The sequence below is a fragment of the Vipera berus genome (genome assembly GCF_964194415.1).
Source record: "Vipera berus genome assembly, chromosome: 6".
In the NCBI taxonomy this organism is placed as follows: Eukaryota; Metazoa; Chordata; class Lepidosauria; order Squamata; family Viperidae; genus Vipera; species Vipera berus.
Genome location: NC_138208.1, coordinates 42,137,384 through 42,154,580, shown reverse-complemented (window position 1 = coordinate 42,154,580; position 17,197 = coordinate 42,137,384). Strand labels below are relative to the sequence as shown.

Below are 17,197 nucleotides of genomic sequence, written 5' to 3'. Positions count from 1 at the left end.
AGTCTTCACATCCTCTAAATTCAAAATCAAAGCCTTTTCTTTTTCCTTTATTTCATTCTCCAATTCTTTCCTCCTAGCTTCCACAGCACGTCTATGTTTATTGTTCATATATATCAACACCCCTCTCATGTATGCCTTGCTAGCATCCCACACCATGTCCATAGAAGTACCTTTGTTCATATTAGTTTCAAAAAAATCCTTCATCCGCTGTTTGCATTCTTCCACATTTCTCTGATTTCTAAACAAATTCTCATTTACGCGCCACGAGCGCCTGTCTCTTTTCTCCTTATCAATCTCTAACCACACTGGACTATGATCAGAAATAGTTCTTGCACAAATCTTCACCTTTTTAGTCCTCAAAAAAAAGTCATTAGTCACCAAAATAAAATCAATCCTCGAAAAAGATTTATGTCTATCAGAATAAAAAGTATAATCCTTTTCCTGCAGGTGTCTCTCGCGCCAGATATCTCGCAATTCCAAGTCATCCTTCATTTCAAAAAAAGATTTAGGCAGTCTAGCATGACTTGGAATGCGCTTAAAAGCTCCAGCCTTATCCATCTGTACATCCATAACACCATTCCAGTCCCCCATAAAAATAAAAGATTTATAATCCAACTGGGTAAGCTTTGTATAAAGTAAACTAAAAAAGTCAGCCTGTTGTTGTTGTTGATTAGGGGCATACAGTCCAACTAGAAGCGTCTTTTTGCCTTCTAACAACAAGTCTATCAGTACGTATCTTCCATGCTTATCTGCTTCAATTAAATCCGCTGTTATGGCACTTTTAATATAAACAACCACTCCATTTTTCTTATTCATTGCAGAGGCAACAAAATGCGTACCCAGTCTTTTTTTTTTTATTGAAAAGTTTTAAAATACAATTTTCCTTTAAAAAACCCCCCTTCCCCCTCCCTCCTCCCCCCCTACCTCCCCCCCTCCCTCCCTCCCTCCTCCCCCCCCTGCCTCCCCCCCCTGCCTCCCCCCCTCCCCCCCTCCCCCCCCGACTTCCCAGAGCTGAATACAAGGTATATATATAAAAAGAGAAAAAAGGAAAAAAAAGAAAGGCAAACATAAGCAGCCATGTACTAACAACTATAAATTCTAAAATCCATCACTCTCTAGCTTATATAGGATAAACCAAACCTTGGCAATATTAAATATATATAAAAAACTAAAATAAAAAAAAACACTTTCTAGCTTATATAGAATAAGAGAAACCTTAATAATATTAAATATACATTAAAAACAGGAAAAAGAACCCCAAAATAGAAAGAGAAAAAAAGAACAGAAAAAAAAGAAAAAAAGAATTATTCAAATACTATATAATACTTCTCAACCTATACTTGTCCTAAATAGACTCCATCCCTTTTTGTCCATTACATGATATAACATTCTTACAAATAATTTTTCAAATTAACCAAGATCTTCGCCACCTCAACCAAATCAGAAAACTTTAAAGTCCACTCTTCTGTAATCGGCCGTTCCTCTTCCAGCACATCTATAATTATTCCAAACAATAAAAAAATTGCGAACAAAACTTTAACCTCCATTTGGAAATCTTCTATATATTCCACCAAACTTTAATCCAAAAAAACCTCACCCTTTCCACAAAACCACCACATGTAAAAAATATATTGCGTCTACACCCAAATCTTTTCCCACCTCCCATACTTGACTATGAATACGTCGTAGAAATTCCATAGACTTCTGCAAATCCTGCTATTTTCTCTTCTTAGATCGTTTTGCAGCAGCACGCGTCACCCTCTGTTCTATTGAATCATCCGACGAAGTTGTATCTTGATCTCTTCCAACACCGTTGTCTTCTATCTGACCACCTTCGACCTCTTGATGCACTCCTTCTCCAGATCCCTTTTCAGCTTCCAGAGATGTTAATGGCGTTGCATTTAAAACATTATTATAGAAATCACGCGCTTGCATCACAGTAACCAGACGGTACCTTTTACCTTCGTGCGTCACCATCAACCCAGCTGGGATCTCCCATCTAAACCTTATATCTCGTTGCTTGAGCTCTTGCACAAGGAATGTAAAATCCTTCCTTCTCCTTAAAATCTTTGGAGGAATTTCTTTTAAGACCAAAACTTTTTGATTAGCAATCACAACTTTAGTATCATAAGCAGCTCGTATAACTTCATCTCTAGTTTCCCTTTTTGCAAAATATACCACCACATCTCTAGGCAACTTTCTCTGTCTAGCAATCCATGAATTCACACGAAACACTTTATCCATGCCTCCTTTTATTTCAGATGCTGGCTGTTTCAACACTTCTTCAAAAGCCTCAGAAACCAGCTGCTTTAGATCTTCCTTGGTATTCTCCTTTAAGCCTCTAACTCTAATGGCAAACTGCATCTGGTAATATTGAGCAAGACTCAGTTCCTTTTCCACTTTATCTTCATTCTCCAATACTTTTGCTTCTAATATAGCATTCTTTTGAGTCAGATCTTCTAGCTTTTCCTCCAATTCTTCCACACAGCGAGCCACTTTACACACTGAAGACAAGATGTCTGCCTTCATCACTCTGAACTTCTGTTCCATCCTCTCCTCCATTCTCTCCTCCAATTTCTCCAATTTCTCCTCCATCTGTACAAATCTAGCATTAATTGATTCCAAAATTACCTGGGCGTGTTTTTCAAGAGCATCTTGTAAGTCCTTTGATGTCAATACATCAGGAGGATGCAGCGCCTGCAGTAATGATTGTTGCACAGGAGAAGTTCCAGCACTCCGAAGAGTTTTAGGGGGTGGTTTAGCCGCCATCTTTTACCAAATGCGACGCACTTTCACTTCAGATTTATAATCCAAAAAAGTCCATCAAGCTGGAGAGTAAAATATCACCTTTTCCTCTTGTATCGCTCTGCCTGCTCCTTTAATCCATAGTCATTCCTTCAGGCAGGGGTGGTCGCAGACGCCTGGCTCTGCTCCAAGAATCAGGAGCAGAGGCGCCGGCCAGCTGGGAGCAGCCCAGGCTACGGGGGAGTTCAATCCTTCAGCCGCCCAAGCCATAAGCTCAGGCGGCCCTGGAGAACTCTACCCCTACCTGGGAGCTCGCCCCCTCCTCTTCTCCCGAGGAGGGGGCTTCAAATTCGCCCGAACAGCTGATCGGCGCTGTTTCGGGTGAAAAAACAACAGCTGAGCCGCGGGCAGCCCGGGAAGGCTGTCTCCGTCGCCGCGGAGCCACCGGAAGACTCAGGGCTTCTCAATGCGTACCCAGTCTTGAGTTCAATAAAAACTTTTGGTCCATAGCCCTAATATGCGTTTCTTGCAAACATATAACATCTATCTTAAATTGTTTTAAATATTGAAAAACCTTCTTTCTCTTCTGTGGTGAATTTAGTCCATTAACGTTCCAAGTCAAAAATTTAGTTGCCATGCATATCCTCCCAAAGCTCTTGAAGCACTGCTTTGATAGGACTATCTTCTTTAGGCCGTGCTCCTCCCACTGCTTGGCTATGAGTACGTTGTGAAGATTCTAAAGACTTTTGCTGATCTTGTTCTTTTATTTTCTTTGCTCTTTTTAAAGCAGCACGCGTTACCCTTTGCTCTCTAGGATGATCCAAAGAGGTTGTAGCTTGATCTCCTCCAGCACCATTTTCCTCAGTTTCATCCTCTTGATGTTCTCCTTCTCCTTCTCCCGATCCCTTTGCAGCTTCCAGAAGTGTTAATGGGGTTGCTTTTAAAACAGTATTGTAGAAATCACGCGCTTGCTTCACAGTAATCAACCGGTACCTTTTGCCTTCATACATCACCATCAGCCCGTCTGGAATCTCCCATCTGAACCTTATATCTCGTTGCTTGAGCTCTTGCACAAGAAATGTAAAATCCTTCCTTCTCCTCAAAATCTTTGGAGGGATCTCTTTTAAAACCAAAACTTCTTGATCAGCAATCACAACTTTAGCATCATAGGCAGCTTGTATAACTTCATCTCTGATTTCTCTTTTTGTGAAGTAAACCACCACATCTCTAGGCAACTTTCTCTGTCTGGCAATCCATGAGTTTACACGGAACACTTTATCCATAGCTGCTCTTATTTCAGATGCTGGCTGATTCAATACCACTTCAAAAGCCTCAGAAACCAGCTGCTTTAAATCTTCCTTAATGTTCTCTTTTAAACCTCTGATTCTAACAGCAAACTGCATCTGGTAATATTGGGCAAGGCTTAACTCCCTTTCCATTTTGTCTCTTAAATTTTCATTCTCCCGTACTTTAACTTCTAATATTTCATTCTTTTGAGTCAAATCATCCAATTTTTCATCTAAATCTTCCACACATTCCGCCACTTTATGCACTGAAGACAAAATGTCTACCTTCATCACGCTGAGCTTCTGTTCCATCCTCTCTTCCATTCTCTCCTCCAGTTTCTCCAATTTCTCCTCCATCTGTGCAAATTTATCAGCCATTGATTGATTAATTGATTCCAAAAGTTTATCCAGAGCATCTCGTAAGTCCTTCGGTGTCAATACATCAGGAGGATGCATCGCCTGTAATGATGATTGTTGCACCAGAGAAGATCCACCACTCCGAAGAGTTTTAGGGGGAGGTTTAGCCGCCATCTTTTACTTTTCAATTGTGACGCACTTTCACTAAAAGTTTAAAAAGTCCATCAAGCTCGAGAGTATAATAAAATAATCCTCTTCACCTTTTCCTCTTGTACCGCTCTGCCTGCTCCTTTAATCCATAGTCCTTTCTTCAGGCAGGGGTGGTCGCAGACGCCTGGCTCTGCTCCAAGAAGTCCGGAGCAGAGACGCCAGCCAGCTGGGAGCAACCCAGGCTTCGGGGGAGTTCAATCCTTCAGCCGCCCAAGCTCCAAGCTCAGGCGGCCCCGGAGAACTCTACCCCTACCTGGGGCCTCACCCCCTCCTCTTCTCCCGAGGAGGGGGCTTCAAATTCGCCCGAACAGCTGATCGGCGCTGTTTCGGGTGAAAAAACAACAGCTGAGCCGCGGGCAGCCCGGGAAGGCTGTCTCCGTCGCCGCGGAGCCACCGGAAGTCGACGACCGCCATTTTATTCTTTATATAGTATCTGTATACAGATGATTACTAATTTTTTTTCTAAATTGCGTGGGAAGTTTTAGAAACCAATTTGATAAACAGAATTATTCTAATAAGGTTATAAAAGTTTATTACAAAGAAACAAATATGGCTGCAAAGTATGGAATGTAAGGCATAAAAGAGAAGGATATGCTACCCTTATTACAAATCTTACCTCTTCATTTTCAATTTTCAATGTTGTTAGTCGAGACTGAAGTTGCTGATATCTAAGCATGAGTTCTCCTTGAACTGGCTGTTGGGCACTGACTTGAGAAACCTTAAAAAAGCAGGTAAAAGTGAGAAATCATGTGAAAAGAGAAGAAAAAAAGTGCTCAGTTGTAATGAGCTCCTACAATTCTCCTATGGTGGCGCAGTGGTTAGAATGCAGTATTGCAGGCTAATTCTGCTGACTGTCACATTGACTCAGCCTTCCATCCTTCTGAGCTCGGTAAAATGAGGATCCAGATTGTTGGGAGCAATATGCTGACTCTGTAAACTCCTTAAAAAGGGCCACAAAACACTACAAAGCAGTATATATTGAGGTCATATTGCTATTGCTGCTTTGCAAAATAGATCAAAACTTCAATCATCAAGACACAGAATAAAATATATAATGCTGATAATTTTCCTTTAATTAAAAGTCTATAAGTCTACATTAAATGAATATTCTTGTGGATAATTAGATATCGCACATGTCATGATGAATATGAGAACATGAAAATTGCTGTAGATGCTTACATATGAGACACTAAGAAAAAAATATATGGTGCTGATCACCACGGATGTCTAGATGTTGTCAAACTGGTATTAATTATACAGTAGCTGCAAATACCACAACTGGAACAGGTGGGCTGACTGAACTGCCAGAGGCTTGATTCTCAGATCTGATTAAAACATGGCAACCCTTGGTAACATATGGCCTTCCCAGTGTACTGACTACACTATGTCTGACCAAGAAACAATCGAAGATAAATTGAGGCAATTGTTCATTGTAGAATGCATCTTAAATATCTACAAATAGAAAAAAGTAATGTCTTTTTCAATGATTAGTTTTGAATGATTCTGAAGCACTCTGAAGAAGTTTGAATAATATAGGAAACATATAAAAGCAACTTTTCTCTTCCTTTACTTATAGGTTGCAATCTACAGTTGATTCTCATTATTCATAGATCTGCATTTGCAAATTTGCAACATATATTTGCAATTTCAAAATCAATATTCATGGTATTTTCACAGTCATGCCGAATGATGAAAAATTTTAATCACCTAATGTGCATGTTCTTAGCTGAGGTTTCAGTATTCACTAATTTAGTGTCTGATACAATTTCACAGAATTGAACTACCACAAAGAAATGAGAAAACTTTGTATTTGGCCAACTACCAGTAACAAAAAGATTACCAATCTTGTGGTACAGTTGAATAGACAATAGTGAATGATTGATCTGGCCTCTGATTTGCATAGAGTATCTAATAAATTAAGTTCTACACAAAATGTTAATGAGCAGTATTTTTGATATAATTTCCGTGGCAATATTGTAGTGTCTCTAGAAATAATACTGGCTCTTAGGCTACCAACTCTTTCCTCAGATGAATAAAAGCTAGAAACTAAGAAAAAGAAATCATAATAAATATCTAGATGCAAACAAAAATATTGTTTAAATTTTATCTAAATAAGAAAATGTGATATTTGAAGAGAATAGCAGTTTCTCTGTATATCAAAAGTAGTATGTAAGTGATAACATTGTGAACCAAAAACAGCCAGAACCAGAAAGTGGACTATACTTGTTAGGTCAATTAAAAGGGCCAAACTATGAATTTTTGCTACTTGAGTGACTGCAGCATAAACAGCATTTCCCAAAAAACACTAAATGGCAGTATCTTCATTTGATATCTGTAAAAATGGGTCAGCAGTATAAGTACTTCAGCATGTACTTGTATATATACAAGAATTAACATAATCAGCCCAGGTTCGAATCTCAGATAAAAAGGGTATGACTGACTGATGAGAACATAAGAAGTTCGAAATGATCATTTCAGTCTCCCTAAAAAATTCTTTATTAGCAATTTGAATAATTTACAAGAATTAACATAGTCTCCACAAAAGGAACTCTGTGGAGTAAAAGAAATTATATTGACTATATTGTTATTTCTGAATTTGTAGGTTAGAGGAAGGGGAAAAAGGACAGAATTAAATAAATAAGAGTAATAAAATAATAATGTAGGTAAAACTATGGCTAAGCAACCATTCAATTAATTTGGGAGTTTATTGGCTGGTAAGGGGGAATCTCAGTAAGTAAGTCACCTCTTAGATTTTTTTCGCTATTAGTCTAAGTGAGATAGGAGGCTAGGAAGGTTGAAATGGAGGCATGGTACAATATGAGGGATGGTATGAGGGAGGTATAAAGGTGATTTTTAAAGAGGAGAAGGTAAGGTGGAGGAGGCAAAAGAATACTACTGTTATATTAGGCAACTTCATAATATTAGGCAACTTTTCAATAGATTTTGGTGGGGAAAGAGCTTTTAATAATTTTCTGGATGCGAGATAATCTTAACTCCACAGAGGAACTAGATAGAGACATTCTAAAAGATATAGACAATGGGGGAACAGTGTAAAATTATTTCTTTACATGTTAGAGATCTGGGAGATCCGAAAAGGATGTTAGTTATATCAAACCATTTAAACCTCATGTGGCTATGTTACGTGTACAACAAATAGGTTCAATGTTAGCATGAGAGAGCATGATTTAAAAAATCAAATAAGTTTTATTTGGAAATTAACAATTTATTAGCAAATTATATTAGAACTGGATTAGATGGTATTTCAAACAAATTTGCTTCCAACAAGCAAACTCAATGGGAGCAACTGGCATCTCTTAATGATTCATGATTCACTTAACAAACATAGCAAAAAAAGGTTGTAAAATCAGGCACAACTCACTTAACAACCACCTTGCTTAGCGACAGAAACTGAGGTCACAATTGTGGTCATAAGATAATTTTGATCCTTAAAATGGATAAATATTTTGGGTTTGGCATTTTATAAGCCCCTTTCCTTTCTCAGTAAAGATTATAAGCTGTATACTAAACTGTTAGCTGATTAAAAAGTGATTACAGGTAGTCCTCAACTTACGTCCACAACTGAGCCCTAAATTTATGTTGCTAAGTGATAAATTTGTTAAGTGAGTTTTGCCCCATTTTATGACTATTCTTGCTACAGTTCTTAAGTGAATCACTGCAGTTGTTAAATTAGTAACACGGTTGTTAAGTGAACCTGGCTTCCACATTGACTTTGCTTGTCAGAAGGTTGCAAAAGGGGATCAAATGACTCTGAGATACAGCAACCATCATAAATATGAGCTATCAAGTATCCAAATGTAAATCAAATGACCATGGGGATGCTGCAGCGGTTGTGTGAAAAATCCTCATAAAGCCCAGATAATACTTAACAGTTATGATTCAGACCTATCATGATTTTAAGAATTAACAAGCAAGGTTGTCCTTTATCACCTACCTTTACTATTCAGCTTTGCTACAGAGCTGCAGGCAATAGCACTTAGATCCAATAATCAGATTAACGGGATAAAAATGGAAGGTGAGACGTATCTTTTAAATCTACTTCCAGATGATATGAACTCAACTTTCTCAAATTTGATAAAGTAGACCACAAACTACTACTTGATAAGATAGAAACATGTGGGTTAGACAGCATCACCACCACATGGATTCGTAGCTGGCTGACCGGCCGTACTCAGCGTGTGGTCCTCAATGGAACTGCATCTACATGGAGGGAAGTGTGTAGTGGGGTGCCCCAGGGCTCTGTTCTGGGCCCAGTGCTCTTCAACATCTTCATCAATGATTTGGATGAGGGGATAGATGATGAACTATGAAATTTGCAGACAACACCAAGCTGAAGGAATAGCCAACACTCCAGAAGATAGACTTAAGTTACAGAACGATCTTGACAGACTCGAACATTGGGCGCTATCTAACAAAATGAAATTCAATGGTGAAAAAAGTAAGATTCTACATTTAGGCAAGAAAAACCAAATGCACAGGTACAGAATAGGTGGTACCTTGCTCAATAGTAGTAACTGTGAGAGGGATCTCGGAGTCCTAGTGGACAATCACTAAAATATGAGCCAGCAGCGTGCTGCAGCTGCCAAAAAAGCCAACACAGTGCTAGGCTGCATTAACAGAGGGATAGAATCAAGATTACATGAAGTGTTAATACCACTTTATAATGCCTTGATAAGGCCACACTTGGAATACTGCATCCAGTTTTGGTCACCATGATGTAAAAACGATGTTGAGACTCTAGAAAGAGTACAGAGAAGAGCAACAAAGATGATTAGGGGACCAGAGGCTAAAACATAAAGAACAGTTGTTGGAATTGGGTATGTCTAGTTTAATGAAAAGAAGGACTAGGGGTGACATGATAGCAGTGTTCCAATATCTCAGGGATTGCCATAAAGAAGAGGGAGTCAAGCTATTCTCCAAAGGACCTTAAGGCAAGACAAGAAGCAATGGATCGAAACTAACCAAAGAGAGAAGCAACCTAGAACTAAGGAGAAATTTCCTGACAGTTAGAACAATTAATCAGTGGAAAACCTGTCTCCAGAATTTGTGAATGCTCCAATACTGGAAGTTTTTACAAAGAGACTAAACAACCCTTTGTCTGAAATGATATAGGGTTTCCTGCCTGAGCAGAGGGTTGGACTAGAAGACCTCCAAGATCCCTTCCAACAACTTCTTCTTCTTCTTCTTCTTCTTCTTCTTCTTCTTCTTCTTCTTCTTCTTCTTCTTCTTCTTCTTCTTCTTCTTCTTCTTCTTCTTCTTCTTGTTATATGCTCCTCATTCAGCTAGCTACATTAAGAAGTAGAGGTATTTGCAGAGTTGTTAGGACTATCAGTTAATTTTCGTAAATCACATTTGATGTTTTTTATATATTCTAAAAAAACTCAAAACGAAAATTTCAACTGAGAGCAAATAAAAGGATTTTATGTAGCCCTCAGAAATGGAGGCTGGGGCATGTCCAACTTGTTAAAATATTATTAAGCATCACAGTTAGAGTTTAGGATCCACTTATTATTAAGAATGCACTTCGCTGGACATATGCTCCACATGAGTGAGCAACGTGCACCAAAGACCACAATCAATTCAATACCACCAGATGGTTGGAGAAAAAGAGGATCAAAGCAAACCTGGTGCCAAACATTTCAAAAAGATCTGAAAAACATCAACTTTAAATGGAAGGATGCGGAGACTGCAGCTGTAGACTGAAAGCTGTGGAGTACACTTGTAGCCCATTGTGCTTAGCACAGGATGTGATAACATTTGGAACAAGCCAAAGAATGAATGAATGAATGAACCTTTATTGTCAAAGTACAACCATGTATACATTGAGATTGGAACAATTTTAAAAATGTACAGGTTACCTCTGCAATCAGAAATAGGAGATCCAACAATATGGTTTAAAGGAAGCTTGGGACACTGATCTTGGTAATCCCATAAAGGAGAAAAATTCAAGAAGTTATGGAAACTGTGGATTCACTTTAGCCTCAATGCAAGAATTGCAGTAGAAGATTACATCACTGACACTTGATTTATGTTAGATTGGCACATATATATCAAATTTATTCTTCCATACGCTGGAAAGATTGTCAAAAAAGGGGTCATTTTTCATTTGTGGTGGAATGGGATAAAGTCATAATCTCTGGACATAAAATCTTTGGGGAAATAAGTACTATCACTAATGAAATGTTCCCCAGAGCTAGGTTTACTGGACTTATTTACAGGACCAAATTATAAGCTTAAAAATAAAGAAATTTATTTATTTAATCTTAGCAACCAAAATAAAAATTGTGCAATTGTGAGAAGGGATCTCTAGGTTTCAACACTTTGGAAGCTTCTGGTACTTTGAAAGGTTTTGCCAGAAGAAGGCTAGGCTAAGAGTAAGTAGAGTGGTGTGTGGTAGTGTGCGGGGCACCCAAAGACAGAGATGGGAGAAAATAGGCAGATCAGGGAGCTGATAAGCACTCGGTGGTCATAACTGTGGATGGATTTTCAAAGCTCAGACTTTGATTGTGTGACTGAGAGGGCAGGTACTCTTACTATTATAAAACAGAAGGCTTTACAAGGATGGAATGATATCTATTCTCTATAAATTACATACTGCTTGAAGAATTTACTTCTTCTTCCAAACTTGATAAACCTTCTACTATAAGAAGAGCATGGGACTATTTAAACATTTGGTCAACAACTACTGACCTCATCACCCATATGGGGCTGAAACTCAAATTTCATTGGAGGACAGAAGGCTGTAGGATACATTTCCATGAATCTCTGCTTGTCACTTCGGGGCTCCAGATTGTCAACAGCATTTTCAATGATGTCCAAGCCCTCATGTCGTGAGGTTTCAAGGTTATATTCTGCAGAGAGATATGTTCTTAAGGCTCTGCTCAAGCTTGCATGATATCCAAGATCGCAACACTAACAGAATATCCAAAAGAAGAAAATAGATTTAGAAATAAAAATAAAATTTCAATGCAGTAGCTAAAGCAACAACTACCATATTCCCACATAATAAAACTTTGCAGTTTATTTAATAATCAGTGATTGATGTTATTAAATATGTTAAATAAAAGACCTATATAATAATTACAATTATGAAATAATTATTGGATAAGGAAGAACTGTAATGGAAACTAAGTTACTAAAGCTATGTTGCATTCTATGCTTCTCATAATAATTTCATGATAAATTGTCATAGTGATCTTAATAGATATAATTCTATCGCTTTTATTAATGTATGCAGATAATGGTGAGATTTGAAAGATATGTCACTTAATCTAGCATTATTGCATAGCCTATCAGTAGGCATAATAGTAATAGTATTTGTCTGAAGTGATTTTTAGAAATCTAATCAAATATAGTTAGAATATATTATTATTGTTCTAATATTATTTTGACATCTCAAATCTACATTGGCCTGTATAACAATTGTTAGGCTTAGCAGATTTAGGTTCAAAACATTGCCATAAGATGTTTACAGTTTGAAATTATTATTTTACATATTTCAAGTAAAAGTCTAAAGTAGCAGAATGAATCTTCAAGTTACTGTGTATGTATTTCAATTGTCTTGTAAACACACTCGTTAATTGGATTGTTTTCTGAGAAGATTTCCCTACTTTTGAAATAAGGACTACTTACATCATGCTATTTCAAATAAACATTAAATATGTTTTAAGTGTACTCTTAAAATTTTAAGTGTTGATAGTCTGGCTCCCAAACAAGAACACATTTAATGGCAAAACCCAATTTATATAACATTTGAAACATATTACTGCCTCTTAAGCAGGGTGATAAAGTACTAATGAAATATGAATATTTATAAAATAAATATTTATATGAAATAAGTATGAAATCAGGGCAAACTGGAAGTTAGCAGTAAACTTAAATCTTGGAATTTGAAAAGGATATGTAAGAGGCTGCACAAATGACTATTTACTTACTAATTTAAATGGATTTATCTATATTACACCACCTGCAATGTTAGCAATGTTAAAAGATTTACTTACTCATGATCAAGAAGTAAACAATACTTCAATCAAGGAATGCCAAACAAGTTCACATTAAACAGCCCAAACACATTTCTTACTAAGGTGAATAGTCCTAGTACTTAGGCTGCATTTAGGTAGGAGTACGCCTATACTGTTATACTGTATGTTTTCCCTATATTTCCCCATAATTCAGTAGAACAAAAGGTGACACTAAATAAAATAACCCTCTTATATTGTAACTGTGTTTAACATAACACTAATCCTACCATTTTAAAGAACAAAAACCAGACCCAGAATTCTAAATATGATCCAGTAGCATAAGAATTTCAGAGATACCAATTACTTACATCAATCAGGTCTGAAAGGTCATGAATATAATATTTGAAAACAGATGCATTTGTTGCTTCAAGGGTTAGCAGATATTCATTTCTGGCTTTAATAGATTTCAGTTTGTTTTCAGAGTATTTTGCTTGACGCTGAGAATAGAAATAATGTAAAGTTAGCAAAAATATATATTAACACACGTGCAAAATTATAAATTTATGACACTATTTTACAAAATAATAAAATGACATATTCACTATATGTAAACAATGACATTCCTTTCTTAAGAAATGTATGTAGTTATATGCATATCTATTTTTGTTTTATTGGGGGTTTGTTTTCATATGCTGTTTTTATCCATGGGATTTGACCCACCCAGTGATTAGTCTAAGATGGGTTGATCTGTTGGTTGATTGTTATTTTAACTTTCCTCTTACTACAAAACTGCTATATGACACAGATCATGGGATGCTGCAAGAAACTGAATAGAGTTGTTTCCAAAACCAGAGAGACAATATTTTAATTGATGTGCAAAATGGCTGTGTGACCAGCCATATTCTGTAACTACAAAAAGCCATATTGACCAATGGGAGTCCTGATTCATTAGCCACAGCATCCCATAGTGGAAGAAAAATAAGGAGTTCCTCCAACAGAAAAAAACTGTTCACAGGGATGAAATAGAGAGGATAGCAAAGCCCATTGCTCTATTGATAACCTGTTTGTAGATTTATACCACAAACATTATACATTTAGCTTTAGATTTCAATTTCTAATTGCTTTAAGTGTAGAAATATAACCAATGAAATATCAGCTTCCCCATCTCTACAGAAAAGGACCACTCATGTGAATGACACTATTTTATCTCCAGCCCAAATTACCCAATCCAATACAAAACTATGAGCAAAGTGCAAATGAATTCTGGAATTACTATCATTTTAATTTCAAACAATTAAGGTAAACTGTTCCTTACTTTTTCCTTCATTTTTTCAATTTTCTTCACTGAACTCCGCCTTTGGTGTCTTTCCTCCAGTCGAATATGAAAAACAGGGTCTCCGGATCTGCCAATTTGTTTTTCTTCTTGCTTTTCAGCCTCTTTCAATTTACTTTCTGCACTGATGCTCTCAGTATGATACATATGGTATGTTTTCATAACCTGGGCCCAAGAGAGTTAAAAGTTAAAGATAAGATAAGAAAATGAAGAAAACTGCATTTTACACTATTTTAAATTATTGCTTTGTCTGTTCTAGGGCTCAGGATAGGTTCTAAGTTCTAAGTCTGAGTTATATTATAAAACCTTTAATTGGAAAAAACTACATAATTTTGAAAAGTATATAATTTTAAGTATATAATTAAAAGTGTCTTACTTGTTTAATTTATAATTCTACAGCACTGTACTTTGCCTAAGGGTTTATAGTTTAATATATAATTATTTTCATAAAGTATTTTTAATTTCATTTTAGTAAGAGCAACATCTGAACATCGACATCTTAGGAATCAGCAAACTAAAATGGACAGGAATGGGTGAATTTAATTCAGATGACCATCAGGTATACTACTGCGGGCAAGAATCCTTCAGAAGAAATGGAGTAGCCTTCATAGTCAATAAAAGAGTAGGAAAAGCAATACTGGGATACAATCCCCAAAATGACAGAATGATCTCAGTGCGAATCCAAGGCAAACCATTCAATATTACAGTAGTCTTCACTGGTGCTAAAGAGGATGAAATTGACTAGTTCTATGAAGCCCTACAGCAACTTATAGAATTAACACCAAAAAAATGATGTCCTTATCATCATGGGGGATTGGAATGCTAAAGTAGGAAGGCAAAAGATAACCGGAATAACAGGCAAGTTTGGCCTTGGAGTACAAAATGAAGCAGGACACAGGCTGATAGAATTTTGTCAAGAGAATACGATGGTCATAGCAAACACTCTTTTCCAACAACCCAAGAGACGGCTCTACACATGGACATCACCAGAAGGTCAACACAGAAATCAGATTGACCATGTGCTCTGCAGCCAAAGATGGAGAAGCTCTATATAGTCAGTAAAAACAAGACCAGGAGCTGACTGTGGCTCAGATCATGAGCTTCTCGTTGCAAAATTTAGGCTTAAATTGAAGAAAGTAGGGAAAAACACTAGGCCACTCAGATATGAACTAAATCATATCCCTGATATGATTTAGTAGAGGTGACAAATAGATTTAAGGAATTAGATCTGATAGACAGATTGTCTGAAGAAAGATTCGCAACATTGTACAAAAGGTAGCAAACCATCCCAAAGAAAAAGAAATGCAAGAAAGCAAAATGGCTGTCTGAGGAAGCTTTGCAAATAGCCGAGGAAAGAAGGGAAGCAAAAGGCAAGGGAGAAAGAGAAAGATACACCCAATTGAATGCAGAATTCAAGAGAATAACTAGAAGAGATAAGAATGCCTTCTTAAATAAACAGTGCAAAGAAATAGAAGAAAACAACAGAATAGGGAGGACCAGAGATCTCTTCAAGAAAATTGGAGATATGAAGGGAACGTTTTATGCAAAGATGGGCATGATAAAGGACCAAAATGGCAGGGACCTAATAGAGGCAGAAGAGATTAAGAAGAGGTGGTAAAACTACACAGAAGAACTATACTATAGCATCCCAGATAACCATGATTGGGTAGTCACTGATCCTGAGCCAGACATCCTAGAATGTGAAGTGAAATGGGCCTTAGGAAATCTGAGCAACAACAAAGCTAGTGGAGGTGACAGTATTTCAGCTGAGCTATTCAAAATCTTAAAAGACGATGCAGTAAAAGTGCTACACTCAATTTGCCAGCAAATTTGGAAAACTCAACAGTGGCCACAGGATTGGAAAAGCTCAGTTTACATTCCAATTCCAAAGAAAGGCAATGCCAAAGAAAGTTCAAACTATCACACCACTGCACTCATTTCATATGCTAGTAAAGTTATGTTTAAAATCCTACAAGCTAGACTCCAGCAGTATGTGGATCGAGAACTACCAGAAGTACAGGCAGGATTTCGAAGAGGCAGAGGAACTAGAGATCAAATTGCCAACATACGCTGGATCATGGAGAAAGCTAGGGAGTTCCAGAAAAACATCTACTTCTGCTTCATTGACTATGCTAAAGCCTTTGATTGTGTGGATCACAACAAATTGTGGCAAGTTCTTAAAGAGATGGGAGTACCAGACCATCTTATTTGTCTCTTGAGAAACCTATATGCAGGTCAAGAAGCAACAGTGAGAACTGGACACGGAACCAGATTGCTTCAAAATTGGGAAAGGAGTCCGGCAAGGCTGTATACTGTCGCCTTGCCTATTTAACCTATATGCAGAACACATCATGAGAAAGGCAGGGCTAGATGAATCAAAAGTTGGAATTAAGATTGCCGGAAGAAATATCAACAACCTAAGATATGCAGATGATACCACTCTAATGGCAGAAAGTAAAGAAGAACTAAAGAGCCTCTTGATGCAGGTGAAGAAAGAGAGTGCAAAAGTGGGCTTGAAACTCAACATTAAGAAAACCAAGATCATGGCATCCGGCCTTCTCAATTCCTGGCAAATGGAGAAGAAATAGAGATAGTGACAGATTTTATTTTCCTGGGCTCCAAGATCACCGCAGATGGGGACTGCAGCCAAGAAATTAAAAGATGTTTGCTCCTGGGGAGGAAAACTATGGCAAATCTAGACAGCATACTAAAAAGCAGAGACATCACCCTGCCAACAAAAGTGCGTATAGTCAACGCTATGGTCTTCCCAGTTGCAATGTATGGCTGTGAAAGTTGGACCATAAGAAAGGCTGAACGCCAAAGAACTGAGGCCTTTGAACTATGGTGCTGGAGAAGACTTCTGCGAGTCCCTTGGAGTGCAAGGTGATGAAACCGGTCAGTCCTAGAGGAGATCAACCCTGACTGCTCTTTAGAAGGCCAGATCCTGAAGTTGAAACTCAAATACTTTGGCCACCTAATGAGAAGGAAAAACTCACTGGAGAAGAGCCTAATGCTGGGGAAGATTGAGGGCAAGAGAAGAAGGGGACGACAGAGAATGAGGTGGCTGGATGGAGTCACCGAAGCAGTAGGCGTGAGCTTAAATGGACTCCAGAAGATAGTACAGGACAGGAAGGCCTGGAGGAACATTGTCCATGGGGTTGCAATGGGTCGGACACAACTTCACAACTAACAACGGCTTCCGGTGGCGACGCGACGTCGAAAGACAGCCGTTTTCGGGCTGCCCGCTCCGCAGCTGTGTTTTTCCATCGTAAACAGCGCCGATCAGC

General features: G+C 37.8%; 1 protein-coding gene across 1 annotated transcript in view; it reads right to left on the bottom strand.

Moving 5' to 3' along the window:
* SRGAP1 (SLIT-ROBO Rho GTPase activating protein 1) overlaps positions 1-17,197 on the bottom strand; it is a 159,806-nt gene that overhangs the window by 44,563 nt on the left and 98,046 nt on the right. Inside the window, exons 5-8 of the mRNA XM_081331631.1 lie at positions 13,893-14,075; positions 12,946-13,074; positions 11,307-11,528; positions 5,215-5,316 (exon numbers count right to left, since the gene is read on the bottom strand). Of these exons, the coding sequence (XP_081187757.1) occupies positions 5,215-5,316; positions 11,307-11,528; positions 12,946-13,074; positions 13,893-14,075 (636 nt within the window). The remainder of the gene's footprint in view (positions 1-5,214; positions 5,317-11,306; positions 11,529-12,945; positions 13,075-13,892; positions 14,076-17,197) is intronic.